The sequence below is a fragment of the Toxoplasma gondii genome, chromosome VI (assembly GCF_000006565.2).
Source record: "Toxoplasma gondii ME49 chromosome VI, whole genome shotgun sequence".
Taxonomy (NCBI): domain Eukaryota; phylum Apicomplexa; class Conoidasida; order Eucoccidiorida; family Sarcocystidae; genus Toxoplasma; species Toxoplasma gondii.
The window spans coordinates 3,543,329-3,570,756 of NC_031473.1; the positions used below are offsets into that span (position 1 = coordinate 3,543,329).

The following is a 27,428-nucleotide window of genomic DNA, read 5'->3' on the forward strand; positions in this document are numbered from 1 at the left end:
TCTCTTGATAGTGCAGCTTGTCTTCATTTCTTTCATTTCTTTGTCGCCGGTCACTTCATAGAGCTCGTATCTACGCATCACCTGATGATGACACTACATGGTCGAGCTACGCTTTCGTCCTCTTGATGCTGGTTGTGATTTGGACTAAAACATGTCGAGGTCTCAGAGGCATGAAACTCGAGGAAGGAACTTCAGCAAATTCCGCGGAGAGTCGAGACGCTGTGGGACGGCAGCAAAGAAAAAATGGAGGCGAGGGAAAAGAGCGAGGCGCACGAAAAAGGAAGGCAGACGTAAGGTTGAGGGAGCAACGGACTCAGTTGTGTCAGAAAGAAGGCGCAGCTTGAGGCAGTGGACCAAAGCAGAGTGACGGAGGAGCAGGAAGAAAGCGGGGGAATCGAGCTACACGGAAGCTCCGCGCAGTACAATAGTCTCCGGTGAAGCATATGCATTCATGTTAACAAATGCGGGCAAGAAAAGACAGTCTTCATATTTCAAGATCTTGCCTCTCAAAAATGCTCCCCTCTACAGACATCAACGCAGACACCCTACAATCGCGCACAGTAAACAACTCATACTTTAGCCCACGAGATATACCACCACCGCGTGTAGCATGCTCCTATATAAATGTACACATTTAAGAGTAATGACAGAATTGAATTCCTCCAGCAGGTATTGGTGCAGTCCCTCCTTATTGCTACTCTTGTATATATAAATTTGCCATATATCTGCTTTACAATGTATACTTATATATATATATATATATATTTGTATATACCTATTTATTTATACACATTATTTGTATATATATAAGGCATAGGTTTGGGTTATATATATATATATATATATATATATATTTGTATATGCGCAGGGAGAAGTTCGCGCTCCTGTAGTGCATGCATTATTGTGTGGGGTGTGAGTTTTCGTGTGTGTGCGGTGCAGTATAGCTCTGAGGAAGTGTATGAAGACGTCGATTTTCAAGTTTCTTGGTTAACAGGTATTCACCGTTTTCTGTGGCAGGTTGTTTTCTGGAGTCCATTTCTGCTTGGAGTAAAGTTTGTCGGCTGAAGTAGATGACCTGACACTGACACACAGGCTCAAAGTAAATGCCTCATGTTCCCCGATACGCTTCATGAACACCGCTGAACTCTAATCTCTAAGGCCTGTCCGCCGGTTGGCGTCAGAAAAGAGGAGAGAAATGAAGAGGGAAGAAAAAGGAACTCTTGGCTGTTCGCCATGCCATCCGTTCGCCCAACACTGGAATGCCTCGGATGCTTCGACGCCGTACAGTTCCGCGCTCGTTTCCTTCCTTCTTAGCGTTCTGGTTGCAGTCTGAAACAAAGAATCGAAACAGGCTTCTCTCTCTTCCTCGTTTCCATCGCGTTTTTCTCTTTTTCTCTCGTCGGTGCCTCGACCCTGTCGCAAAGAAACGCCTTGCCCCACAGAAACAGCGTGCGCTTCGATCCGTCGTTTTCTCCCCAGGGGGGTAAAAACCGAGAGCTTACAGAGAGAGGCTTTGCGGTTGAGAGCAAAGTAAAAACGGAAGAATGGAAAGGTCTTGTTTCCTTCACCTTAGTTCTGAGCATGAAAACGCTCAACATGCATACCCCGTGTGGAGTCGCGGAGGCGCGCGACCCAGCGTTTCGCTTTCCTTTCGTTGCATGCAATCCACGCGTAACAGCGAAGAAAGACACTTGACATAGTAGCCAGACGGAGAGAACTTATACCCTTTTGCGGCCTTTTCTCGGCGCAAGAACCGAGGGATTGAGTTTCCTTCAATTTTTTCGCTGTGTTTGGCTTTCCCCTCTCGCCTGAGGAAGCTGTCGAGCTGGGACTGTCGACTCTAAACGGCCGAACCGCGCAAGTCTCTTCCTTTTCGTTGGCGGTCGCGTTGGAAGGAGTCGGAAAGTCAAGAATCTCTCTTCATTTGTTTCTTTTTCAGCCGTTCCTGGTCGAGCTTTGTGGCTGCGCTCGTCCTTTGCTCCCTGCGTCTCGCTGACGACACAACCGGATCCCTTCCACTTTTCTGCCCTTGTCGCTTTTTCTGTCACCATGCTACAGGCTGAGATGAAAGATCGCTTAGAGTTTCGGCTGCATCCGAGAGCGACCTCTTCGTGTCGTCTCTAGTTCTCTTTGTTGATAGGAAGCGCGTTGAATCTTCTCCTCTTTGTTGATAGGAGGCGCGTTGAATCTTCTCCTCTTTGGGGAAAGGAAGCGCGTTGAATCTTCTCCTCTTTGGGGATGCGCGGGTGGAATCTGTAGGCTTCGTCGCCGTCCTCGACCCGCGTATCCTTTTCGTTTTCTTCGCATCTTCTGTATGCTTCGTTTTCTTCGTATTCTTCCTGTCCGCCGTATCCTTCTGCTCCCTTTCTCCTCTCTCTTTCCTTTCACGCACAGCAGGGGACGCGTCGCTTCGCTCCGTCTGCCTCTTTTGCGCCAGCTTCCTGGCCCCGCTGTCACTCGCGCTCGGCGGTCCTTACCGTATTTCTCCACCTTCTTCTTCCCTTCCGCTTCGTTTATTCAAGATGTATGACGCGAACGCGACGATCTGCTCCTCCGTCCACAGCGCCTCGCTGACGCTGTTTTCGCAGGACGAAGTACGTGCTCTCTCCTCCTGCAAGATCTCAGACACAAATGTTTTTCTCGATCCGCATGCGTCCAGTTCTTCCCTCTCTGCTACATTCACTGCGGCGAGGGGAGGCGGTCCGGTCGCCGTCTCCGGTGGACTCCACGACTCTCGCTTAGGCAGCCTAGATGGCAGAGAAATCTGCGAGACCTGCGGGTGTCGCAGTGACTGTCCAGGTCACTTGGGTCACATCGACCTCGCTCTCCCCGTCTTCCAACCTATCTTTCTTCCTTCCCTCGTCAAAGTTCTTAAACTGGTGAGCAAAAAAACAACAACGCCGAATCATCCTCTCTCATATGCATGCTTACTGTCACATGGAACACCCCACTCATTCAAACATACATCGTGTATATATCGATTATCTATATATCTATCTATATATATATATATATATATATATACATTTATCTATATATAACCCTAAACCCTAATATATATATATATATGTGTGTGTGTGTACTTGCATATGAATTGGTGTCGGTGCATTTAGCTGTTTGGGAAGGGAGGCGCAGCACTGACTGAGAGACTGTCGTTTCGTTTCGTTTTTGCGGAGCGTGGAGTCCGACTTTCTCGCACAACAAAAGGATTCCAGTCCTTGTTGACGCTTGGGCCTGAGGAGCTGTCTCGGCCAGCCGCCAGACACGCAGGCCTCACGCGAACGCAGAAAAAATCCTCCATGGGCGAGTGGGCGTTCGGATCTGAGTGGCGTCCTCTCTCTCCAGTTCTTCTTCCGGTTTCCATTGCATTCCCTTTTTGCTTGCCATGCTCGAGAGTTGTCTGGGCCGCGGGAGGCGCGGCGCATTTCCGGCATCTCTTCTCGTCTTCACAGCGTTCTCCGACTGCAAGTTATCTCCCCTTGCCCCCAAGCCGGAGCTCCTGCGAAACGCATGCGGTCGTTTGTCTGTTCAGTCCTGCCTGCACTGCGAGCGTCTGCGCGTCTCGACTCCTGCCGCGTCGCTGTTTGTGAAAGCCTTCGAGCTCCTGCAGCTCGGCTGCTTCGACGAGGTCGAAGAAGCTTCTCGCTGCGCGTCTTCAGCGCTGCGTGCTCCGACGCGCGGCGGCTCTGCAGGTTTGGCGCTGCCACAGAGTCAGCGCGTCGCCGTCTTGCGAATCTTCCGGAAAATCGAAGAAGAACTTCAGAGGCGCGCCGGCGCCGACGCGCCTCTCGCCGCCTCGCGCGAGGCGCCTGCCTCTCCCGCGAAAGGCGCGCAGGCGTCGGTCGAGTTTGAGGACCTCGAGGAGAGGGCCAGTCCAGGCGAAACGCGTAGGAAGACGCGGGAGACGCAAGCCGCTGTGACAGAGAAAGACGAGGCCAAGGAGCAGCAACGGGTGGCGCGCCTCCTCAGCGAATCCACAGACTTCGAGAAGGAAAAGACTCGCCTTCTCCTTCACTCGTTCGGAAGTGATATTTCAGCAACTGCATGGCAAGTCGCCACTTGGAGAAAACTCAGAGACCTCCTCTGGACGCGCGCAGCAGCCAGCTGCGTCTGTGCCAACTGTGGCCGGTAAGAACAGAGTCAATTCGTTCAAGAGCGAACCGCAATGAAACCGTACAGAACCCATGCCACAGATGTATATAAACATTTATACATATATACATATACATATATATATATATATGTATATATATATATGTATATATATATATATGTATATATATATATATGTATATATATATATATGTATATATGTATATATAAATGTATATATATATATATATGTATATATGTGTATATATCTAGATGTGCATGTATTTGCGCGTGTTTGTCTGTCCAACTGTATTGGTGCGTTCGTCGGAAGTCTATCTTCAAGCGAACAAATAGATTCTGTCGATGTAGTTTGTATTATGTGCTCGTGGATGTCTTTGTTCCATTTGGATGTTTCCAGATCCAGTGCAGTGACATTCCACGTAGCGCAGCAGGCGACCGGTGTCGAGATGCGGTGGAAGTGGACGGGCCAGCCTCCGTTCGACAAGAACAGTGCACTGTTTTCCTTCCTGCGAAACGCGACACCGCGACGCGAGGAAGAAGGCGAAGGACGGAAGAAGTCCGACGCGAAAGACGACGCGGCTGCGCTGTTTGACGAACGCTGTCTCACCTATGGTAGGCGCCAATGGCTCTGTGTGTGTACGCAGCGTGGACACTAGTCGATCCCTTCACAGCTTCCTATCCTCTATGCAGATATATACATTATCTATCTGTATCTATATCTATATAAACCCTAAACCCTATATATATATATATATAGATATATGGATATATAGATATAGATACAGATAGATAATGTATATATCTGTATATCTACATGCAGATAATATATATCTATCTTTATATATAGATAGATATATGTAGACACATCTGTGTGCGCATATATGTTTGTCTATAGCACGGTGTCTTCAAACGCATAGGGATACTTCTGTGAACAAGGAATTTAGCTCGATCAGCGAATGTTAAGATATGCGTTTGCACCAACTTGTGGATATGTTTGCTCGCGACTCCGGCCTGCGCGATCCAGAGCCATCTGCATCTCGTCATGTCATCCCTTGCGTTCGACAGAGTGTTTCGCTGAGACGAGGTGAGCACGCGCGAAGCGGTGAACGACCGAGAAGCTGAGCCTGCGTCTGTTTGCTGCATGCGTCTCAGGGAAGAGCGGTCGGGCAATTGGTAAACTCCATCTGCATGCGTTTCAGTTGATGCCGATGCTTCAAAATGTTTTCAAGAACTCTGTCGACCGACGCCTCCTTCACTGTCTGTTTCCCATGAGTAAGTGCGAGTGTCCACATCTTGACAGTCGGGCGCGTCATCTTAAACCGAATGCCGTTTCTCTCTTTTGACTCGAGTTTTCTCCATTGCTTCCAGCTCCCTGCCTTGTCACTCTGCCTCGGGCATTTGATTGTGTCTCTCTTTCCTGTGTCGATGCATGCTCGTTGGCGCTCGCACTCCCCGTCGGCTTTTCCGCTGACGCCTGCTTCGGATCCGTGAAGAAGAACGCCAGTGGAAGGCACGACGCATGCGGCACAGGCATCAACTCGCCACTGGGACTCGATTCCGTCTCTCACATGACAAAGGCATTTACTGGGTCCTAAACAATCGTCGCATTCTGCGTTCTCCTCCTCCCCATGCCACAGTAGTCATCGCTGCGGCTACCCCGGTGGTCTCTCCCTCTTGATGAGTCTTTGTAGAACCGACTTCGCATCTTTCCTTCTACAGAGGACCTCCGCGTGCGTGTATTCACTTGTTTCTCTCTTCGCGTCACGGGGGTTGTCAGCTACGCGGTCAAGCTCGTTCTGTTCCTCGCCAATGTCGACGTTTCCTCAATCGCGTTTCCCCTTTCTCTAGGCATTCAGTTGAGTTCGTCTTGCTTCTTCATTTCTTCCCTGCCGGTGTCCGCGAATAAATTCCGGCCCCCTCTCGCCGGGGGTGCGGCCTTCGGGCGCGAAGGCGGCGGGGGCATGCCTCTCCTTCATCCACGCACGGCGACGCTTCTCGAGCTGCTGAAAGTGAACGAAAAGGTGCAGTTCGCCTTGGCCATCATGCGCCATCCGGATCCCACTGGAGCTCTTGAGAATCCCGAGTCGTTGGCGGAGCTGTTCGGATGCGCTGTGGGCGGGAAGGCGGAGACTGAGCCTGAGCAGGAGCCAGCGAGGAAGAAGAAGCTCGCCGCCGAACCAGGAAGCGACGACGCTCCAGCCGCGAAGGTGTCGGCGGCCAAGAGCGCCGTGGCGTCCATTCTGAGTCCCGAGGAACAAGAGAAGCTGAAGGAGTTCGTCCTCGTCCACGCTGCGGGGAATGCCGCCTGGCTCACGAGTTACGCCGTTCAACTGCAGCAGAAAGTCAACGAAATCGTCGACAAAACAAAGGCTGAGAAACCGTAAGAAAAGGCCGCCAAGCGAACGCGGGGTCGGTGGACGGACTCAAAGATAGACGTTTTTGGGATGAGGGGAAAAGTCGCTTACTTGTGATGGTGGTGGATGGTTCTATCCTTCTCTCCTCCAGTCCTGGGGAAGTGCACATAGTCGAACAAAACTCGCGTCCTGGATCTGGAGGCACCTGGCTCTCGGTTTCCGAGGTTATTGTGCTGGTCTCCTTCTCGGTTTCCTGTTTGTGCATGTTGCCTTCGAATTTTCCTCTGACTGCACAAAGAACGTCTCGAGGCGACAGCGTGGCGAAGGAAACGCGTCTCCCTCGCGCGAAACCACTGGTGTCGCCGAGTCCGAGATCACCGCAGCGATCGTGCTTACAGCCGATCCACTCCGTGAAACAGAGTAGACGAATCGCGGCTTTACTACTCTTGTAGCATCTGAAGAGCTGTTCAGATGTCTTGGTTTTCTGCTTCTCGCCGCCGCCACAGTTTGCATCCTCTTGCGTCTCTCCGCCGTTCAGGCTCACTGCGCCGGCTGGCATTCGCCAGTGGATGGAGCGAAAGGCAGGAACCATCCGCCAGAAGCTGATGGGCAAGCGTGTGAACTACGCTGCGCGCACTGTGTTGGCGCCTGACGCGTTGATTGCCACAAACGAAGTTGGTGTACCCCTCGACTTCGCTATGAAACTCAGCATCCCGGAAAAGGTAGGAAGAACAAAAAGGCAATCGGAGAACTGACGCAGTGAGGGTATACTGGAAACTCGACAACAGAGTCTTTTGAATCGCCTAGCAGACGGAACGGAAGACTGTATGACCGGGATTCGTATGCCGGATGCTAGGTGTTCGTGAAGCTGTCGACGTTTAGGATTGAAACGAGGGGACGCTCTCGAGGTATCCTCGTTTCGACATCGGTGTCAGAGGAGAGCGCAAAGCCAAGACCATGCGTATCTCATCCTTCGTAGGTTCTGCCTCTGTCTCCAGGTCACGCCTCGTAACGTTCACGTTCTCTCCGAGATGGTCATAAACGGACCCCACAAGCATCCTGGCGCCTTGGCGATCATGGACGACGCTGGGAATCTGTAAGCCGACTTGTTAGTGTGTGCCTGATGCCCCGAGAGGCTGTGGACAGGACGGGCAAACCGTTCTTTATCACCTGCTTCTTTCTCTTCTTCTTTGTCGCGTTCTGGCAAATTACAGGCTTTTTGACCGTGTGTCTTGTTGCGTTGCGCGGCGAACGTCTCTCAGCACAAATGCGGTAGACGCGTTCCACCTCCTCTTACGATGCAGAGAGAAAAGACTGCTCTTGGGTTTCCATGCGCCTCTCCATTGTATCATTCCTTTTACGTCGAGGCTCGTCTAGACTGTCCCTCTGTCGAGACTCTGTCGCCTTCCTCGGTGTGTCAGATTCCGTGTGTTGTGTCCCTGCCCGGTTGACCTTTTCAGCTTCAATCTCGAGTTTCTGTCGCCTGCGACTCGCCGGGCAAAGGCTCACCAGCTGCTGCTTTCGGCTTCGGCGTCCGCGTCGGCTTTGTCGGGATCGTCGGCAGACATGCCAACGACGAACGGAAGCTTCACAGTTTATAGACATGTTCTGGACGGGGACGCTGTGTTGATGAATCGCCAGCCTTCTTTGCACCGCGTATCGCTGATGGGGCATTTTGTGAAAATCACACGAGGCGTCAGCTCCGTCTACCACATCAATGACTACCTGGTTCGCAACAATCTCCTCCACCTGCTTGTCGAGCGAAGAGCGGCCCGGACCAGCCGCAAGACGGTGAAGAGCGACAGTGGATCTGAGGCGGACGAGGCCAGTGCTCAGAGGCGGAAGCCGGGGAAGAAGAAGAGTCTCGTTCACTTTTCCGGCTTGTTCAAGAAGAAAGCGAAGGTTGCGAAACTCGCTGAGGAAGAGCACCGGACGACCCACCACGACGAAGAACCTGGCTTGACAAAAGAGAACGTCTTTCGACTCAACTTCGTGAACTGCAGCAGCTACAACGCCGATTTCGACGGCGATGAAATGAACATGCATCTGCCTCAAGTACGCCAACAGAGCTGGACGCGTTCCGTCTTGTCTGCCGCGTCCTCTCGGGGTCTTCGCGGCCGCTGTGCGCTGACAAACCACCTGTGGCGTTACAACGGCCGGCCCATCTGGGCGTGTGTCGCCCACCCGGTCTTCACCACCGTCTGTCAGGAGTTGTCGTTTTCGTCTGCTTCGTTTTGTGCTCCCCTTTCGTTTCTGTCTTCTCGATCAAGGGTCGTGATCCAGGTAGAAGGTCTACGGCGAGCTTGATAGAAGCGCGCTGTTCTTTCGCTCGTTTCCCTTTCTCCCCCTTCTCGTCGTTGTGTGTCTCTTTGTCTCTGCATACGTTTTTTCAGGCACGGCAAGCCGGGAAGCTGAAGCCAATTTCACACCCGGCCTTCGCCACACACAGACGCGTTGTATCTGCTCTCTCCTTCAACTCTGTTGGGTTCTTCCTTTCCGCAGGATCACCTCGCTCGCGCAGAAGCGGCTTATATTCTGAATGCCGACTGCCACTTTCTGGTGCCGAAGAGCGGCGAGCCTCTGCGAGGTCTTATTCAGGATCTCTGTCTCGCTGGTTGTCTCTTGACGGCGCGAGACACCTTCCTCGACATTCACAGTTTCCAGACGCTAGTGAGTCGAGGCTTTGCCTTGGGCGTTGAAGCTGACTTGGAGTTCAGCCGTGTAGTTCTCCACACCGCTAATTACCTTTTTCAGGTTTGACATCTACACAGAGCTGATCTGCAATCGTATCGGGGGAGTTGTTTTCGAATCTCTGCGAGAGCTCGAAGACCAACATATAGGCGGCAGCTTGCGAGACGCGTCAAAACACAGACACCCCTGCTGCCTCGAGATCTTCTTCTCGCGCCTCTACACAGTGTGTGGTTCTTTGTACTCGATTTCGTCCCACATGTTTCTTTGTTCGGCTTCGTTTCTCCGTTTCCTCCATTCCTTTCGCTGTTTTTATTTGTGTTCCAGTCTCTGCGTCTTCGCTGTCTTTTCACTTCGTCTCATACGCCTCTTCGGGACCACGCCCTCCGCGTTCGGCGGTGTCTCCTTTTGCACCGCCTCTCCTCCTTCCCGTGTCATAAGATGACCCTCCACTCTTCCGCGCTACGTCTTTCGCATCTGTCATGAGCGCATGTGTATCAAAGGCATCTCGACGGGTGGCGTCCGCGCCTCGTGGTTGCGCGAACTCTCTAAGAGTGCATTGTTGACTCTGTACGTCTTGCGGCTTTGGTCTGAAGTCACTTTGGCAGGCGTCGGTCCTCCTTCTTCCCCTCTGCTTCCTCCTTTTCAGGTCTACTCAGGCCTCTCGTGCTACCTCGACTCAGGCCCAGGTCGAGTTATCCTCGACCGTGGCCGCAAGGCGAGCAGCCGATTGCATGCGTCGGAGGTCTCGTTGCCGAAGTCTGGAAAGACAGACGGCAACGCTGAGGACGAGGCAGGAGGCGAGGAGGGTCGCGAGCGCTTCAAGGCCCCAGGGGATCCCTACAGGAGACAACTGATTGAACAGACCTGCCGCAGTAACTGTCGCCTCCACGTGGAGCCTCCTGCGATTCTCTGGCCGAAACCAATGTGGACGGGGAAGCAGGTAATGAGGGATTGAAAGCTTTGTGAACTCTGCCAGTCGTTTTCGACTCTTCATAGAGACGCCCAGACCGTGTTGGAGGGGCATTCAACGAGAGATTTTTGTGTGTGTCTAGGCATGGCACTCACAGTCGCTGTAAGTGCCTCAGACGTATATGCCTGTCGCCGGCTGTAGACGCGTCTTGATTGAAAGGCGAGAAGCCGCAACCATCCCCCTAGTTGCCCCCGCCTATCCGTGGTGGCTTGTCACGCCTATCACAGATTTCCGGTAACTCTGCAGCTCGTAGTCTTCGGTGCGAACCACCCTCCGTTCACTCTGAGACGCGGGCACCCTCCCCGAAGGTTGTCCCTACTGCCCTGGCGCAGAGGGCATGAAAACAGCAGAACGCAAAGACCGGACGAACACACAAAACGGCTGGCGTCTCCCTCTCTGGCCTCTCGCGCGTTCAGGTGATCACATGCATTCTCAAGACTCTCGTCGACGGCATGGCGGCAAGCCGCTTCTCTCAGTGCAGGAGGTCGAGGCAAGGAGCGCAAGGCCTCGGCTCAAAGCCCACAGACGAAGACGCGCTGAATCGCTACGAAGGTGTCAACCTCACTGGAAAAGCCAAGACCCCTGGGGACGCGTGGGGTGGCGCTGAAGACGGAGACAAGGAAGAAGAAGTCGTCATCATTCGGTACGGAAAAAAACAGAGGTGCTCTCCCTTCGGCGTACCGGCTTAATGACCGGCGAGCTGAGGACCCAAGTGGAAGAGCACAGCCATTGAAACCGATGGCCGGTTTAAATAGACACACTCGAGGGGTATGTAGCTCTGCATGTTTTATCCGCTTTCGGGTACTGATAGTGTGTCTACGGCCGGATCGCTGTATTCACGGAGAGTGTACCGATATGTCACATGGACAGATTCGAAGCTACAGAGCCGAAGCGATTCTCCAAACCAGAAAGACAATGATTGGGGAGCATCGGTCCCTAGCTACTCTCACGTTTTAAATATACATAGATAGAGACATATATAGATAGAGATAGCGATACATAGCTAGATATACGTTGAAGTGACGGTGCGGCGCGTGCGGTCTTGTTTTCTCTGAGGGGATTGTGTATCTGTATTTGCCGTAGAATTCCGTCTGTTGCAACGTCCAGCATTTGTTTGTCTTATGAAGAGTGCCATCTTGGACAGAGTGAGTTGCCGCGGTTGTCTGTCTGATTTTAGAAACTCGGAGCTTCTGCAAGGCGTCTTCGACAAGGCCCAGTTTGGGCCGACTGCTGGTGGTCTCGTTCACTGTGTTTTCCTTCTTTTCGGCGGAGCGGCTGCCGGCCTTCTTCTCCAGTCCCTGGCGGCTTTGTTTTGTGCTTTCCTCAAACTAAGGTACGCCTCGCTACCGCTGAACGTTCTCAGATTCGACAACAGAAAGCAAGTGCTCAGCCATTCCATTGATTCGCGTTCTGTTCATATCGCAAGTGTGAAGAGAGCGAGAGAGAAGAGCGGGCAGATGCATGCGGCCGAGGGTCTATGCAGAGACGCCAAAACATGAACCTGTAGAGACCAGCTTGGCTCCCAGACCGCCTGCGCGATCTTTGCGGTCCAGCAGAGCCCAGGCAGGCCAGAGGTTCGATCGTTGACGTTAATTGAGTCTTTCACACAAACGCTGCTGCATGCGTGCCCATGGAGTTGGGGGCTGTCGCCGTCGCTCGCTCTTTCTTTCTTCACGAGGAATCTTACACACGTTTTTTCCTCTCTTGTGTTTCCAGAAGTGCGACAACCTCCCCTGCAGATTTCGTCATGCGACGCGAAGGCGAGCTCCAAAGGTAAAACTTGCCTCCCTTCGTAGGTCCTTCCGTGACCTCTTTATGTTGGTGCTGGTTCTCCGGTGTCTCCTTCCGTCCCCATCCCCCGCGCCCCCGCGTCGGGTTCCATTTTTTCTCCGTGCCTGTCTCCCAGCCTTCGCGAGTTTTCCCTCCCGCCACTGGCGACGAGTCCCGCGTCTGTACAGACGACGAACGAGATCGTCAGACTGGAGAGCGCACGACATCGTTAAACTTTAGATATCGTCCGGTGCAGGTTGTCAAACCACATCGTCACCAACCGGCAGTCTGCCCTTCCCGGTTGACGGCCATGTCCAGCAGAGACGCTTTTCCCCGTTCCCTTCGGTCTCTGTCTTCTTTTCAGACAAGCGCTGGTGCGACAAGTCATCCAGGCAGGTACATATCTCCAGGAACATTTCACGGCTCGAATGAATGCTCTAATGGGCTGGGGAGACGACGGAGCTGACAATCCGCTGCTGCCGACTCTGTCGGAGTCGGGAAGTCATGCTGAGGCCGGAGGCGAAACGGGCAGTGGCGTTGCGCAGGACGAGCAGGCGAAAGTCGCCTCGAAAGATGCCGCTCTTCTGCACATGGCGGCGGCTTCGGTTGCGCCTAAAGACGCGACCCGCGAAAGCGAAATGAACGGAGACGCTGTGGGTCAGGACGAGCTTTCTGCGGCCCTTGAGGGCGCTCTGAAACTCGAGAAGTTGAACCTAGCGCGGCTCTCGGACGCCGCAGCGTATGCGCTTCGCGTCCTGGGCACAAGCACAACGTCTGGAGATAGGACGGAGCCTCAGTCGCCTTCCGCCTTTTCGGCCGACACCGACGAAGCGGCCAAGGGCCGAAAGGGCCGCGTCAAACACGAAGAGGACGCTTTGGAAGACTCGGAGCGTTCGACCACACTCCAGAGGAAAGACGCTCGCAGTTCCGAGTCGGCGTATCCGTTGTCGCTAAATCCCTGGGTCCTGTCGAGGCTCCTCAAAACGCCTGAACTGTTGGCGGCTTCCGGTGCGCTGCCGACGCGAAAACGCATGTGTGAAGACCTCAGACGCCTGATCGAGACTTTGTCCCAGGTGCAGAAAACCGGGAGTCCGACGGCGAGGAAGGAACTTCTCTATTTTCTTGCGTGCTCACCCTCACTCCAGCAACAGCTGCCGCATCTCGCCAAGGTCTTGGGGACAGAGAGACTGTTGCCGGCGCACCAGCGACTGAGGACAACCCTGGCCAAGGAATCACAAACCGAAACTCTCGACGGATCTTTCCACTGTCCTCCACCCAACGAAATGGTAAGCGAGGTACCGTGATGATGGTTCTGAGATGCGGTTGCTTCTTCATCTTGGCTTCCCTGGATCTATGTACACATACAAATATATATATATATGTATATAAGTATATATGTATATGTGTGTATGTTTAAGCATATAGGTGTATTGGTTAAGCACATAGGTCTACACAGGTGTCCAGCAAGCTGTTTTTACCATCACTGTTGTTGTCCAGGTATCTCTCCCGAACGGCAGTGCGATCCAGGGAGACGCGGCCCTTCTTCAGAAGCGAATGTATCATCCTTCTTGGTTGTGGGGAGGCGAAGAAGCAGGGAACCCATCGGCAGAAGGCGACAGTTCAGACGCAGCTTACGCGATGGCTGCCAACATCTTCGAAGGGACGGAGCGCTATGTGCTGAAGGGGGCGAGAAACGCGGGTGTCGGTGGGGGCGAAGGCGGGATGCAGCTGCGGACCTTCCTGATGCCTTCTCTCCTCACTGCGGTAAGCGAGGTTGTGCCTTCGTCAGAACGGGAAGGCAACGACAAAAAAAAGGCCGTTCACGGCCAACTCGAGCAAAAGCGGGTGCTTGGGAGCACTGTGGTGGCCAAAAAAGAGAACCCACGTCCAATCTAGACTTGGGTGCCGGCACTGCATTACAGGTGTAGAGATCAGAATAGGGACAACAGTATCCTTCCTTGTGCTCTCCTAAAGCGATGGCAGATACGGTCTTCTAGCGAAGGCACCGTAAAAAACATCAGACAGATATACAGAGAGACAGAGCGAGGAGTTGTGTGTTGGCCTTTCTCATGTATTCTTGTGGCCACCCCTTCGGAAAACATCACAGACAACAACGGAATCCGTGGGGACTGACGCATGTTGGCATTTGAAACCTGGCTCTTGGCGGCGCTGGCACTCACAGGGTGCGACGCGATTCAGCTGACCATCTTTATCTTTGCCGTCGTCTTTTTCTCCGAGAGGCGTCGTGCCTCTTCCGAATCTGCCCATTGTTGTGTTCGTCATCTGTTCCTGGGGTGTCTTTCCCCGTGCAAAGCTTCCTTCCTTGTTTGCGCAGATTCAAAACCAGCAAAGGCGGCAGGTGTGCGTGTGAGTCGACATGGGAAGTAGTTGTGGGTCGCCTTCTGTGTTCTGCGTGCGCATGGTTTTCTCAGCGACGCATTGGCGCCTTATATACGGGCCACTTTCGGGGTCGCGAAGACACATTTAACGAGATGCTTGATGCCTTCTTCCAGTCGGCGATGGGCAAGGTTGCCTCGAAATCCACTGACATCATGAAAGGGAGGTAAGCAACTCTCTCCCGTGCTTCTCCTCTGCAGTCTTGTGTCTCACAACAAGCTATAGAGGAACGACTGTCACCCGCCCTGCATACTACTCTATTCGTAGATCAGTAGACAGATAGAGACAGGTAGACAGATGGAGCATGATTGATAGATAGATAGATAGATAGATAGATAGATTGGTAGATTGGTAGACAGACTGACTGATTCTTATATAGATTGATAGGTGTGTAGATAGGTATATTGATTGATAGATAGTCACATATTCGTGTTTATACTGGCGGGTGTCTGCGTAAGCGTGGTGCGAGTGTATACGTACGTGCATTTGCTCATGGCATTCTTCAGGTGTAGACAAGACGAGTGACTGAACGGTTGGGTCGGAAAATGTATGTTATTCTCACTTGTTTTCTGATATGGTGTCTCCTCCATTGCAGTTACTTCCTTTACCGCTTCCCTCGAAACGGTTTCGCATCAATGATCAAGAGCGGTTCCAAGGGAAGCAACGTCAACTTCGCGATGATTTCTGTCTTCCTAGGTAACCACTTGCGACGCCCCTCGAGACGCTTGCGCCGTTCAAACATCTGCACAGTGTTCTTTCCCTATTGACCAACGCTTTCGTGAACCAGTGCCGGCGCGTTTTCACTTCGTTCGAGTCGTGGAAAAACGGCGGTCACGCGTATATAGACAGACAAGCATGTCTACAGTTCTCCGATCTCGCAGCTTCAGTCGCAGTCTACATATGCGTGTGTGCCCGAGGAAAGATCATGGACGACACAGAAGTGCAGATGCATGCAACAGCGGTAGGTCCGAAATTTTCACCGGTTCGCCTTTGGGTTGCTTTTTGTCCTCAGCGGCACAGGGTCATGTGCGAATGGAAAAGAAACAAGCATGATCGCCTCCTGTTTTCCAGTCAGCGTCACCCACATTTGTGCATCTCTGTGTTCTCCTGATTATTTATAAGTTTTTTCAAAGGTGCACTGTACAAGTCCAAGTCGTTCCATGTCCCTGAGCTGGTTTTTTCACTTGCATGCAGGTCAGCAGTCTCTCGAGGGTCAAAGAGTGAAATTCATGACGAGCGACCGGTCCTTGCCCGCCTTCCTGCCTTTTGACTTTGGAAGCCGGGCACGAGGCTTCATCACCTCGTCTTTCTTGTCAGGTACCGGTCGCACTCTCGCTTGTAGTAGCTCACTTTTCCCTCACTTTGCCGAGCGTTTCAGCATATCTCTTTCGCTTGTCGCCTTCGAAGGGGCTCTGCACATGCCCTCCTCGTCGCGGGGATCCAACTTGTCCAGTCTGCGCCGACCATGCTGACGGTCGCCGATGTGTAGATTCGCGGGTGGATGTGAACGGCGAAGCATGAAACAGTTCCTTTTCTCGTGACGGCACGACTGGGGTGCTTCTCTCACGTAGCAAGTTGAGAATGCAGGCGAGGCGGAAACTTGTATCCGGATAGCGTTGTGCGTGTGTTGGTGTGACGACGTGCATGCATGTTTCCGGGATTCAACTCTTCTACCTATATGCATATACCGATATGCAGATTGACAGGTGTAGATGTGAAATGCATGGGGGAGTCGAGGAATAGCGAGTGCATGCGCATATTCAAGCTCTTGGAGTGTGTGCGCGTGCGACTGTACCATCGTTAGGTCTCAAAGAAGAGGAGTATTTCTTCCATTGCATGGCTGGTCGCGAAGGTCTTGTTGACACAGCCGTCAAGACCGCCAAAAGTGGCTATCTCCAGCGAAGTGTGACGAAAGGTCTGGAAGCTCTCACGGTGCGCTACGACGGCAGTGTGAGAGACGCAGATGACTCAATCGTCCAATTTGTCTATGGCGACGACGGTCGAGATCCGGCCCATCGACTCACCTTTGAAAAGATCGAGTGAGCACAAGCAGTCAGAACATGCATCGCATTACCACGTACACCGTAGACCTTTACACACGCATGTGTGTGTATACGCATTTCTAAGTAAATACCTTGATATATATGTCTGTAAGTCCGTACATCCTACGTCGATGCAGATATGTGTAGGTAGGTAGCTCGATCCATGTATATCGACAAGCGTGTGGTGTCGCTTCTAGCAATGCCATAGATGGGGGAGACACTGGCGTGGTTTCGCCCTGTGGAGACTCGCTCTCCCGTTCGTCTGTGATGACTGGGAGGGACAAAGGGTATTGTCATTTTTAGTTTTTTCTGGTTTCCGAGCTCTTCGTTCTTGATCGCTCTTGCCCATTCTCTCCTTTTCTGCTCTAGCCTCGCTGTGCTTGTCTTTGAACCTTTATCGTCCACCTTGTGCTTCGTCTCCCGCCGTGCAGCATGCTCCTGGAGAACCCCGCAATCCTTCAGCGCGTGCATGCACCGCCTGCGGAGCTGAGCAATGGAAAGCAGTCGGCAAACACCAAGCCAGGCGCTAGCGAAGATTTGGTTGCGGATGCGACGGACGACGCGGAATGTCTGATCCAAGGGTGCGGGTCTCCCCTAACTTGCCTCGGAGTCACAGCTTTCCAGTTCGAGAACGACATGCAGCTGGTAAGCTCGGACTCCAAATCGGCGTGACTGTGGCGATGGAAGCAGCTTTGGAAAGAGGTCTGCATGAGGCCTCAGGAACGTCAAGCAGACGGACGCACAGACTAGGTGAAGGGGCGCCAGAAGGGGAACGCGGAGCCGTGCTCTGTCCACGCGAGCGCCTAGAGAGAAAAGACGAGAAAACGGTGGGACGCAAAGAGTGGAGTCGCCACACACTTGCGACCTTGTTGTGCTAAGCCGGCCCTCACGCCCGCAGACGAGGATGCATGTTTTTTTTGAATTTTCGTATCTTTCCCTCCACAGGTGGTCGACAAGGCGGTGGCGAGCTACGAGAGCTTGCGTGCAGCCTACTCCCGAACGCGAGAGACAAGACACAAGAAGAAGAGGAGAAAGGAGAGCGGCAGCGAAGTCTCTGGGGCGTCGGCAGCCAGAGACGCGAGGACGACTGGACTCGAGAAAGAGGAACTGGAAAAGATTCTTCGGGTGATTTACCACAAGTGCTGCATGCCGCCAGGCGAGGCTGTCGGCTGTGTCGCGGCGCAGTCCATTGGTGAACCAGCGACACAAATGACTCTCAACACTTTCCACTTGGTACGTTCTCATTGACGTCACTGAGGCTTATCGTCGTTCTTTCTCTTTTCGTGGCGGGAGAAAGTTGAGTGGCCTCCTGCTCCGTTGGCTTGGTGGGACCGCGCAATTCTCCAAACAGGGCGAGTCGTCTGTCTTTTTTCTCGTCTCTGTCTTTGCGTCTGTTCCTTCGCGTCCTGTTTCCTAGACTGCTACCGGTCTTGAGACGTCCCTCGTGCTTGCTTGTCACACTGAGTTCCTCCTTCCACCCTTCTTTTTCAGTTTCTTGCCGTCGTCCGCGCTTTTCTCTGGCGAACACACACAAGTGTATCGCACGCAGGCTGGTCTTCGTGTCAATGCCGATCTCCCCTTTTTCCTTTGTACACCGCGTTCACTTCCGCGTTCCTCAGCTTTGACGTCGGCTTGCTTCCGTCCGTTTCCTCTTCAGGCTGGACACGGAGCGGCGAACGTGACGATGGGTATTCCTCGTCTGCGTGAATTGCTCCAGCAAGGGGCAGTGACGAAGACTCCAATTCTCTACATTCCTCTCCGGACGGCCGCAAATCGGCTACAAGACAGTCCCAATGCAGACCTGGAAGCGAGAGAGGAGCTCGACGAGGGTCGTGTTCTTGTCAGAAATGCCGGCATGGCACTTCGAAGCTTCACGTCCTTCGGCCTTGCCGACTGCGTCCACAGCGTTGGCGTCGAAGCCAACGTCTGCTACCAAGTACGTCAGGGGTCTGCACCATGAATCTGGAGCTCCAAGCGCTCTGCTCCTTTGTTTTCCGGTTGTCACTTAGGTTTCGCATCAGAGTGCGCTCTCCCTTTTGAGTCGGCAATATCTTTTTACTGGCTCTGCGGTGTCTCTGGCGTCTGTCGCAGCCGCCGAACTGCCCCAAAGGATGCCCCGCCTTCCACCTCCCACCCTACGTGAGCAGAAACAACTCTGCTCAGTCGATCGCGCCTTCCTCGCGGATGTACTGGCAATACGAAGTTTGTCTTCAGCTGGAAAATCTTGCCCATTTCTCCCAAGTGGTCAAAAGTTTCACCCCCGCGCAAATCTGCACGCTTGTCCTTCGGAAGGTTATTCGACCATTCCTTAAAAAGGTAAGGACGCCCTCAGAGAACTCTCTTTTTCCGTTTACAGGCAACTCGGGTCTCAGTGCTGTAGGGTACCAACTTGGTCATTGCAAGTGGATGTTGAAGTCGGTATTTGTTGTTTTGCAGTTCCACGTTTGAATGTATGCGCACCTCAGACACTGTAGTCGAGTGTCATTTACACTTCAGGCGTATCATACTGTTATAAGCCCCCCAGTGTAGGGAACATGGACAGTCGTATGAATGTTCGTGTTTGTTGTGGTGCATTGTGGTTCAGTTTTACCAGTGTTTATTCGTAGCGCAACGTCGAGAAAGCAGTAACATTTCTTCCCGCGCTTCGTCTTTTTCCAGGCTTACCGACTCATGGTTGCGGCGGTCGCTCATCACGGCCGGACAGACTTTGCAGAAATGCGAAGCGACTTGCAGGCCTTCTTCCAGAACGCGATTTGCCAAGACAACAAGCTGACACAGTGGTACGATATGTGTTTCTTTTCTCGTCGTTCGGTGTCAAGATCCCGTCAGGATCCAGTCTGTGTTGTCACACGCACCTGCACGCTGTGGTTGCGATAGCGTTGTATCCTCGGCTTGCGACGTCTCTAAAGTAGAACGTAAGTGGTGCATCTGTGCTTCTGTTCCCACGGTAGAGGCTTTCGTGAGTCCAGTGCTGTGTCCTGTGTCGTGCGTCATTTTCTCTCGTATCTGCGGACGAAACCGCAGACAAGAAAGACGCATCCGTGGCGGGTACGTGGATCAGAGGGATAGTGAGGAAGATACGTTTCGGAAGTTGGTGACTGGTTTCTCAAAGTTCGTGTGTTTCGACGGTGATTCGAAGAGACACACTTCGTCTCCGTTCCGTCGAGATTCAGGCTGAACGTCTTCGCAGGCGAACTATGGCAGGGGCAGCCCCGAAAGAGACATGAGAGGGACATCACATAACGTAGATTCCTGTACATCGATGCGCGAAGGCGCTTCTTCTGTTCTTCCTCAGGGACCATCGTTCAAAAGTGAAGGAGATTCTTCGGACTGCTCGTGTTGGCGATAGCACAACAGGTGAAGCAACTGACGAGCTCCTCTCCTCAGGCGCAACGGTCAGGGCAGGCAACGAAGATGATCGAGAAAACGGCGGAGGCAACAAGCGAGCTGAAGCGGATGCTGATGAAAAGGAGGCGGACGGAAGTAAGCGCGGTGTGTAACCAGAATGCAGTTGAGAGCTGTTTTTCGTCACTCACTGATTCCGGTGGTTACGATGGCAGAGGCAGCACTAGAAAGGCGGCGATTCTGCCTGCGGTGACACAGTGAATGAAAAGCCGATGGGGAGGACCAAATTGCTCTCAGAGCAGCAACAAGCAACTCATCCGGGTCAGTTGATAAGGACGGTTAGTCAAGTAAGTTGTAGAGAAAAGCGACACGGAGGACAGCGGGGTGCTCGTTCGCTTTCTGCTTTTTTTTCTGGCGCCTGATGAATGCTGTCCTTCAGTGGCTTCGTGCGTGTGTGTTGTAGGCGACCCAGCAAGCAGTGCTGATGAGGAGGAAAAGGAAGAGAAAGGCGACGACCAAGACGAAGGTGACGACGACGAGCAACAGAGTGAAGGTGGAAGAGCCAGCGAAAGCGAGCAGAGTGATGGCGAGCAGGAGAGCAGCAAACGCCAACGCAGCAAGAGTGGCCAACGTGCAGACTCAGCACGAGGAGACGCTACCCACATTAAAGTTGAGCAAACGTCTGAAGATGAGAGCTCAGCTTCTTGTGAAGACGAAGAGGCAACGAGTTCCGATGAGGACGATGATGACCCGGAGGACGACGGCCACACTGGCAAAGCCGAAGAAAGCACCGTCAGTTCTGAGAAACCTGCAAAAGGAGAGGTGAAGCGGGACAGACGAACACTTGACGCCGCGTTTGAATCCATGTTTTCTCCGCTGCTTCTCTCGTTTGCTCGTCTCGTCAAAGGCGAAACCTTCGACATGAACACACACCTCTTTTTCCCTCAAGACAAGAAGCAATGTAAGTTTACAACGCTCATGCTCTGGTTGCATGGGAACTCTCCACATAGGTGCGAGGAGCCCAGTGGCGCTGCGACTAACTGGACGCCTTCGCCTCGAGTTCGTTTCTCTGTAGCTTGGTCCTGTGTATCTCTACACAGTTGCCTGCGTTCAAACCAGTGGCCATTTTGCTTCAAATCGTGTTATCCACGTGCATTCACAAATCCATCCTATACGTGTGTAAAATATGCACAGTTGTTGCGTATACCTTTGTGGGGTCTCCTATTTGAGTGACCTCGTCTTTCTCATCGTGTCCTGCGGCAAGTGGAATCACAGAACTGCGTGGCACACTTTCTTGTCAATATCGGGAGCGCCACCGCCGCATTTATCTCGACATAGTTATGTATATGTGTGTGCGTATGGCTCTTCATTCCCTCCATGTCTGCATGTGCTCGTCGCGACAATCACTAAGCCTCTGTCCTCGGAAGGAGAACAGGACACGGAACACCGAAGAGCAAGATTTTTTCTGGCGTTGGCATGTCTCTCTTTTAGGCGCGTGTTTGCTTCGAAGCGAAACTCCCATTTCGTTCCGCTTGACTCTGTGCTTTTCCCCGTAGGCTCCCGTGCAAGCAAGACGCCCCTTGCCGTTCCGGCCCCAGTCGAATCGGATGGACTATGGGCCGACGGTCGCAAATATAAGGGATTTGTGCTCATCACGCGAGAAGGTCAGAGTGCCATATTGGTGTAGTTCACGAAAACGTAGAGCTTCAAATCTAGACAGGAACAGAGATGAAGTGGTCTTGAAGACGGATCGGCCGTGCAGTAGTAGCTAGAGATATGTAGACATGTAAACAGGTTGGCAGGCACACTAGGAACAGGCAGTCGTTCCATGTTGACATATGCAGACATTCACCATTTCTGGTTCGCTTCTTGCTGTCTTCGACTGTCGTAGCCCCCCGGCGCCGGCCCAAGCAAACGTCAGGCTCCATTCTAAGTGTATCGCTCCGTATATTTCTCCTTTTGTCCACAGTTGCCTCCATTCTCCACGAAGTTTTCGTCTGTCCTAGGACCTGGCGGATCATCCTCAAGTTTGGCTGGCCCTTCGAGCGTTGTCCCTAGTAAGTCTCATGCAGTAAGCATTGTGTACGGAACTACCGAGGACAAACAAGGCAGCACCACCAGACGCTCCGAATCGACGCGCTTTCGCTCACATGCAGGGGCTAGAAGTTGCAGACATGGTTGTTGTTTGGAGAGCGTCAGTCTGTAGACACGTTTATGCGAGCTTTGTTGGAATAAACGACTTTTGGTATGCTTCTAGGTTACGGTGTGGCGCTTCTCCTCTAGCTTCGTATATCGGATAACATCGAAATATGTCCCTTTGTGTCATCGCGACTTTGCACATGCAATGGTGCCTCGGTTACGCTTTGGCGGACGAGCGCGCCTAGCTGGCTCCGGCGGTTCAAAGCGTGTGTACTTCACGCAGTCACTCCAGGGAGCTCGGCAACACTGGTGGGTGTCTGTGCTGCAGTCGCTTGGAACTTCTTCCTCTTCTTATGGGTCTTCTGAAGAAGTCCAAAATGCAAGAGCCTGAAGGTGTGGCCGCGCCTCGCATTGTTCAGGTGAGTTTTTTGTGGCCGTTTTCTCTGAGTGGGCGGTGTGTTCCTGTGGCGTCGAGAAATCGATGTATCGGGCACCCCTCCGTTTCCTGGAACTCCCATCTGTTTTTGTCCGTCGCTTTTCTGCGGTCATCGAAGGTCGACTCCTATTGTGTTGAATAGAGATCTCTGTGGTAACTTTGGATTTCACGGTGTTGACACGTTTACGCAATTCGAAAAACAAAGCGAGTTGGAATCGTGAAGGAGCCAAGGTGTTTGACTATTTTTTCTGTTGTGAAGCTGTCTCTCTGACTGGGTCTATCCTCGCCATTTCGGCAGTGAGTGGTGGACTCGAGGACAATGCAACAGGATACTTTTACTTCCAAGCAAGCGTACGGCATCGGTCGTTTTCACTGAACGAGCGAGTGTTTTGCGGTGCATAACTGTGGAGCCGTCTGTTGCATGTCGCTTGCATGCCGTGGACACAGCTAGGAGACACGACCAGAACTTGGTATGTTTTTGCCCGCCCGGATTCCTGCATTATTAGGTGGCTGCCATTATGTGAAACGACCGCTCGGCACTGTGCCTTGACGTACTTCTTCGGAAACTGCCTTGGTGTTGTTACAGTCAGTCGGAGGCACGCTGTGAACCGTGGGAGCCTCTCAACTGAGTCTGCTTCTGGGATGCGGTTCTTATTTTCACACAGACGCGTGGAAGTGTGCATGGTCGAAAATGGTTGCGGAACTTTTTGTCCCCTCCTGGACTGGTTCTTTGGTATATTCCTTAGGGCGAAGGATGCGTGACGAAGCAAAAGGTTGAGATTCAGTGCGAGGGATCCAATTTCGGATGGATCCACCGCATGAAGGACGAGGCGATCGACCACAATGGGTGAGTAAATTACCTGTGTCCCTGTCTAGCTGGCAGACATTTGTTGAACGGGAACCAGGAGCGCAGCACAGTGACTCCAGTAGCAAAGGGGGTAAACGCGAAGAGGCACTCCGGTTTAGTCTGTTTCCGGTGTAAACGAACTACTCAAATCAGACGCAGTCCTAAATGTGCAGGTGAATATCGATCATAGTTTTCAAATGCCAACAGCGTTCAGGCAGATTTGCACCTGCGTTTTGTTGTTCTGGTCGACAGTACCTTACATGCACTTCCGATATTTTGAAATCAAGGGAACTCTCCAGCGAGCACTACGTCATCCAAGTGGAAATAGCTCTGTCTGTCGTCTGCGAACCGGCGGCGTTCTCTGACTATCATACTTTTGAGCATCGACTCTTATGGGAGGTTAGACGGAACTCGGAAGTTGCCGCCGCAGGCGACTCGATGTGTGTGTAGGGGGAGAACGATTTCTATGATATACTGAGCTGTCAAGTTGACGGAATTCGGCGTAGGCGACCTGCCATTGACACGGATAGTCAACATGCGCTAGAAGCGTCACACAGCGGTCCGCCGACTTCATGTTGTCGCATGGTCAAGTGGTCAATCTGTGTCGTTCGGTGTGACGCTGCAGTATCTTGACGAATGACGTGCGGGCTGTCTTGAAGTACTACGGCATTGAAGCAGCTAGAGTCTGTCTCGCAAGAGAGCTGGAGCGAGTTTTCTCGGCGTACGGTATCAAAGTTGACTATCGGCATCTGGCGTTGATAGCAGACTTTATGACGCACGGTGGCACGCTAAGGCCATTCAACAGGTAAGACAGATTCATTGAGAGAGGCTTTAGTGATTGCAGGAAAGGCGATGAAACTGATGTTTACACAGTCACTGCTAGTGTTCACATGTATAATTGTGCACATAGTTTCAGAGTGTTTGACAGTAACTTTTCGTAAAGGGACCGTAGTAATCCTGGTTACGACGATGTCGCTTCCTAGTTTCCCAAGACGCATTCTAACGATGTTGTCCTTTTTCTCTCCTATATGGACGACTGAGTGGTGGGTTAATTTTTCGCACGCGTCTCCACGAATGACTGAGAGTACGACGGGATGGCCGACCAAGGTGAAGCCGTGGTGGTGCGTTGCCGATGTTCGCGATGACACAACAGAGCCCCCGTTTTGTTGCTAATTACGCCTGCGTTAACATTTACATAGCTACTGTTACCCATTTGTTTCTGCCACAGAATGAGCTGCGTGGGTCATCTGTGGTGTGGCTGTTTCTGCGTATCGTTTCAGGCTTGGCATGGCCGCGTCGAACGCCCCATTCCTGCAGATGTCATACGAGACTTCGTTCAAATTCCTGACGGAAGCCTGTGAACGAGCCGCAGTTGGTACGTGCAGTACAACCGTGCTTGTTTGAGTGTGAATGTGTGTGTGCCAAACGCTGATTGGTGGCCTGAAAAGGCACGGGGTTTGTGGTGGCCTGTTTTCTATAAACGAAAGGTCGTACCACAGAATCAAGTACAGAGCTGAATTGTTCACCTCTTCAGGTCAGTTAAAGCTGTCAGTCATTCTCCGCGTGGGTGCTGCTGCACGCTGCTTGGGTCCCAGAGGAATTTTGGATGCTTTAAGGGGCGTTTCTCACAGGTGTCTCTTGCCTAGCCGGTTTGTGTTCGGGCAGACCTGCTTGAAATGCTTTCTCTTTCAAGGATGGAAACTCTTTAATGTTGTTGATTGAACGTTATGGTATGACTGCGTCCGCACGCCCATTCGATGTTACCTTGCTGCGGTCATGCTATTTGGTTGTTTCGCGACTGCTCAGATTCTCTTTCTACGCCATCTGGCAGTCTGGTGGTCGGCGCGCCGTCAGTGATCGGATCTCAGCAGCATCAGGTATTCACTCAGTTGCATCCCGCGTTGCACCGGCAACGAGATTTGTTTCAGCTCTCGCGGAAGAGCTGCGTAGCATCACAGCATGGTGGCACTGGGGACACGAAGGGTGAGCCTGAAGCACTCGTCTCCCAGATCAAGAAGAAACTAGGGGCGTCGGAACACCAGGCTGACAACGCTACTGACAGAAAGGAGACTGACAGGGCGGAGACCGCAGGGGAACAAGAAGTCACGGGAGTGAAGAAGGAAAAATGCTCGAAACGGCACAAGGAGCGACGCGATTCAGCGATGTCGAACGAAGCGTTCCAGCCTGGAGAAAATGGAGAAGATGATGATGCGAAACAGAAGAAAAAGCGAAAGCGAAAATCATTTGACTTCATCTAAACGACGGAGCATGTTGAACGTAATTTATCCCCTCCGTGGAAATGCCGTGTCTGTTGAGCCTGCATCGCTTCACGACAAGTAAAGTGGTCTTGGGATATATATATATATATTTATATATTTTTATTCGTATAAGTGTGGTCGACTACCAAAGTACGAAAAGTGACAGTGTTTCTGTTGTTTCTCTTGTCTGAACCCCGTTTCTCAACGGCATGGTTTTTTGCCCTAATCGTTGCCGCCGGTCCAATGCAGTCAGAATACGCGTCGTCACTGGACCTTCATTGTAATCGGTGTAAGTAACGATTATTGAGCTCATTGGAGCGACTTCGAACGAAGGCCACATTGCCCCACTCACGCTTGTGTCGTAGGGATGTTTTGTAGAAACCATGCGGCGTTCACAAACACTAGAGGAGTCTGAAGTCGTGTGCCACAAGGATCAATCTTCTCCGGTCACTACTCAGAGTGTGCGTAGTAGTTAACCGGTGTGAGAGTCCGCCTATTTCGGAACGTGTAAAGAGCTCAAAAAACTACGAGAGTAAAGCAGGCTACGAGTAACCCTGCATGACTTCTTGACATCCGACACCTACAAAGTTAGACAGCATTTCCGAAGAATCGCACCGTCCCCGATTTCAGATTTGTTGGTGAGCCTTCACCAAACAATTTCTGCAATCCTTTCTGCAAAGCAATCACCCATGGTATCGCTGGAGCAGCCCACGGCCAGACTGTTGCCGCCAACGGGCTAGTTCGGATGAACATTTCAGTCATTTTGTGAAGCAAGTGTGCCGAGTCGCCCTTACAGTAGCCTTCTTAATTATGCTGTTTTTCCACAGCGAGTGGAACGAAGATTCGCTTAGCTACAATGTAATTCCACGGATGTGACGCTGCGGAAAGGAGTAGCCGTTTGTACCTTCGGCTGAGAGATACTTTGGGGGGGGGGGGGGGGGGAAATATTGTATCCTTGTACCTAGGGTCTGCATATTACGAATTGTGTGACGTCTACAGCACAAGGGCACGGTACTGAACAGCATCGCCTCATAGTTCGGTGCTCTACGAAGCTGCTGGCTTTTCAGTCTGACCGTCCACCGCCCACCATGGATGTATCTCTTGTACCGGTGGGATCATAATTCATTAGTCGACCGAAAGTGGCATGTTAAACGTGCAGTGTCCATTCTGTGTCCCCGTGCGTATTGTTCTGCTCTGCTGCTGAAATGGTTGGATACGCCAGTGGCACTGGTAGAAAACAACGGAGTCGGAATCAATGGTGGCCATCACTGCACGGCATCGCACGCAGTGAGTTATATGACGCGAATGGGAGAGTTTCTTTTTGGAGCAGTACTATTTGCCACACCAGTTATGGAGCGTGGTCTTGGTTCAGGCGTATCTGTGTAAGAGTAGAAGCAATGCAGTTCTCATATTGCGAGACTAAACTAGCGGAAGTCAATGTCAATGGCGCGGGGTGTGCTCGTCGGGACAATAGCTTGCCTGGTTGTTGTCAAGACGTGTAGAGAGTTAAGGGAGCAGTGTGTTGTTCCCTCGCTAAGACTGTCGCTCTCCCTGCGTCACGGAAACCTTCAAGTCTACAGGACAGAAGTCAGTTCCTCTAGTGAATAACAGCAGCATGCGCTAGAGACACGGTTGTTTCCCACAGAAGCTGGACTCCAATTACGAACGCGCGCGGTCGCCAGCCCCGAAGCTGGCTTTGGGGTGGTGCTTGACTGCCCCACTGGACCCCGCGACAAAGTGGCACTTAGTCGATTGCCTAAAAGAAGGGAAGCGAACATAGAGAGCATCTTGAGGTCCCTATCGTGTCGGCAGTGTTTTGGGAACGAACCGGTTTTTCGAATTTGACGTTCTGTCACTCTGTGTGGAAAAGCGTCCGCCTGCCGATATGATGTCCGGTCCAGATCGTGTGTTTTTTCAATTCGGTCGAAGTCGATCATGAGACCATTATTAATAACGTCAGGAAGCTGTAGTAAAATGTGGTGCCGCCTTCACATATGAAACAGTGCCAATGGCACCTCCGGACTCGCTAGCAACACCTCGACAGCTGTTGTGCCGACAAATAATCG

At 52.2% G+C, this 27,428-nt stretch overlaps 1 protein-coding gene across 1 annotated transcript; it reads left to right on the forward strand.

Annotated features, from left to right (window-relative positions):
- The first annotated feature begins 1,790 nt into the window (after positions 1–1,790).
- On the forward strand, positions 1,791–25,651 carry POLR1A (DNA-directed RNA polymerase I RPA1). The gene is made up of 33 exons (XM_002366926.2): positions 1,791–2,879; positions 3,533–4,128; positions 4,511–4,725; positions 5,266–5,385; positions 5,962–6,493; positions 7,006–7,189; positions 7,466–7,563; positions 7,928–8,522; positions 8,970–9,137; positions 9,805–10,098; positions 10,545–10,771; positions 11,306–11,461; positions 11,845–11,901; positions 12,263–13,184; positions 13,396–13,662; positions 14,331–14,461; positions 14,891–14,991; positions 15,490–15,612; positions 16,100–16,334; positions 16,769–16,982; positions 17,283–17,570; positions 17,995–18,273; positions 18,429–18,653; positions 18,996–19,117; positions 19,633–19,820; positions 20,146–20,643; positions 21,239–21,346; positions 21,652–21,739; positions 22,150–22,240; positions 23,004–23,104; positions 23,730–23,909; positions 24,385–24,479; positions 24,911–25,651. Exons 1-33 carry the CDS (start codon positions 2,523–2,525, stop codon positions 25,360–25,362), a joined length of 8,307 nt encoding a protein of 2,768 aa, XP_002366967.1. The 5' UTR covers positions 1,791–2,522; the 3' UTR covers positions 25,363–25,651.
- Positions 25,652–27,428: the final 1,777 nt, after the last annotated feature.

What these genes read in the sequence shown, in the direction of transcription:
- POLR1A (XM_002366926.2), top strand. Translation starts at nt 2,523, where the DNA reads ATGTATGACGCGAACGCGACGATCTGCTCCTCCGTCCACAGCGCCTCG. An exon ending in TGTGCTTTCCTCAAACTAAG is followed by an intron (nt 11,462 to 11,844) that starts GTACGCCTCGCT and finishes TTGTGTTTCCAG; the next exon opens with AAGTGCGACAACCTCCCCTG. An exon ending in GACAACAAGCTGACACAGTG is followed by an intron (nt 19,118 to 19,632) that starts GTACGATATGTG and finishes GTTCTTCCTCAG; the next exon opens with GGACCATCGTTCAAAAGTGA.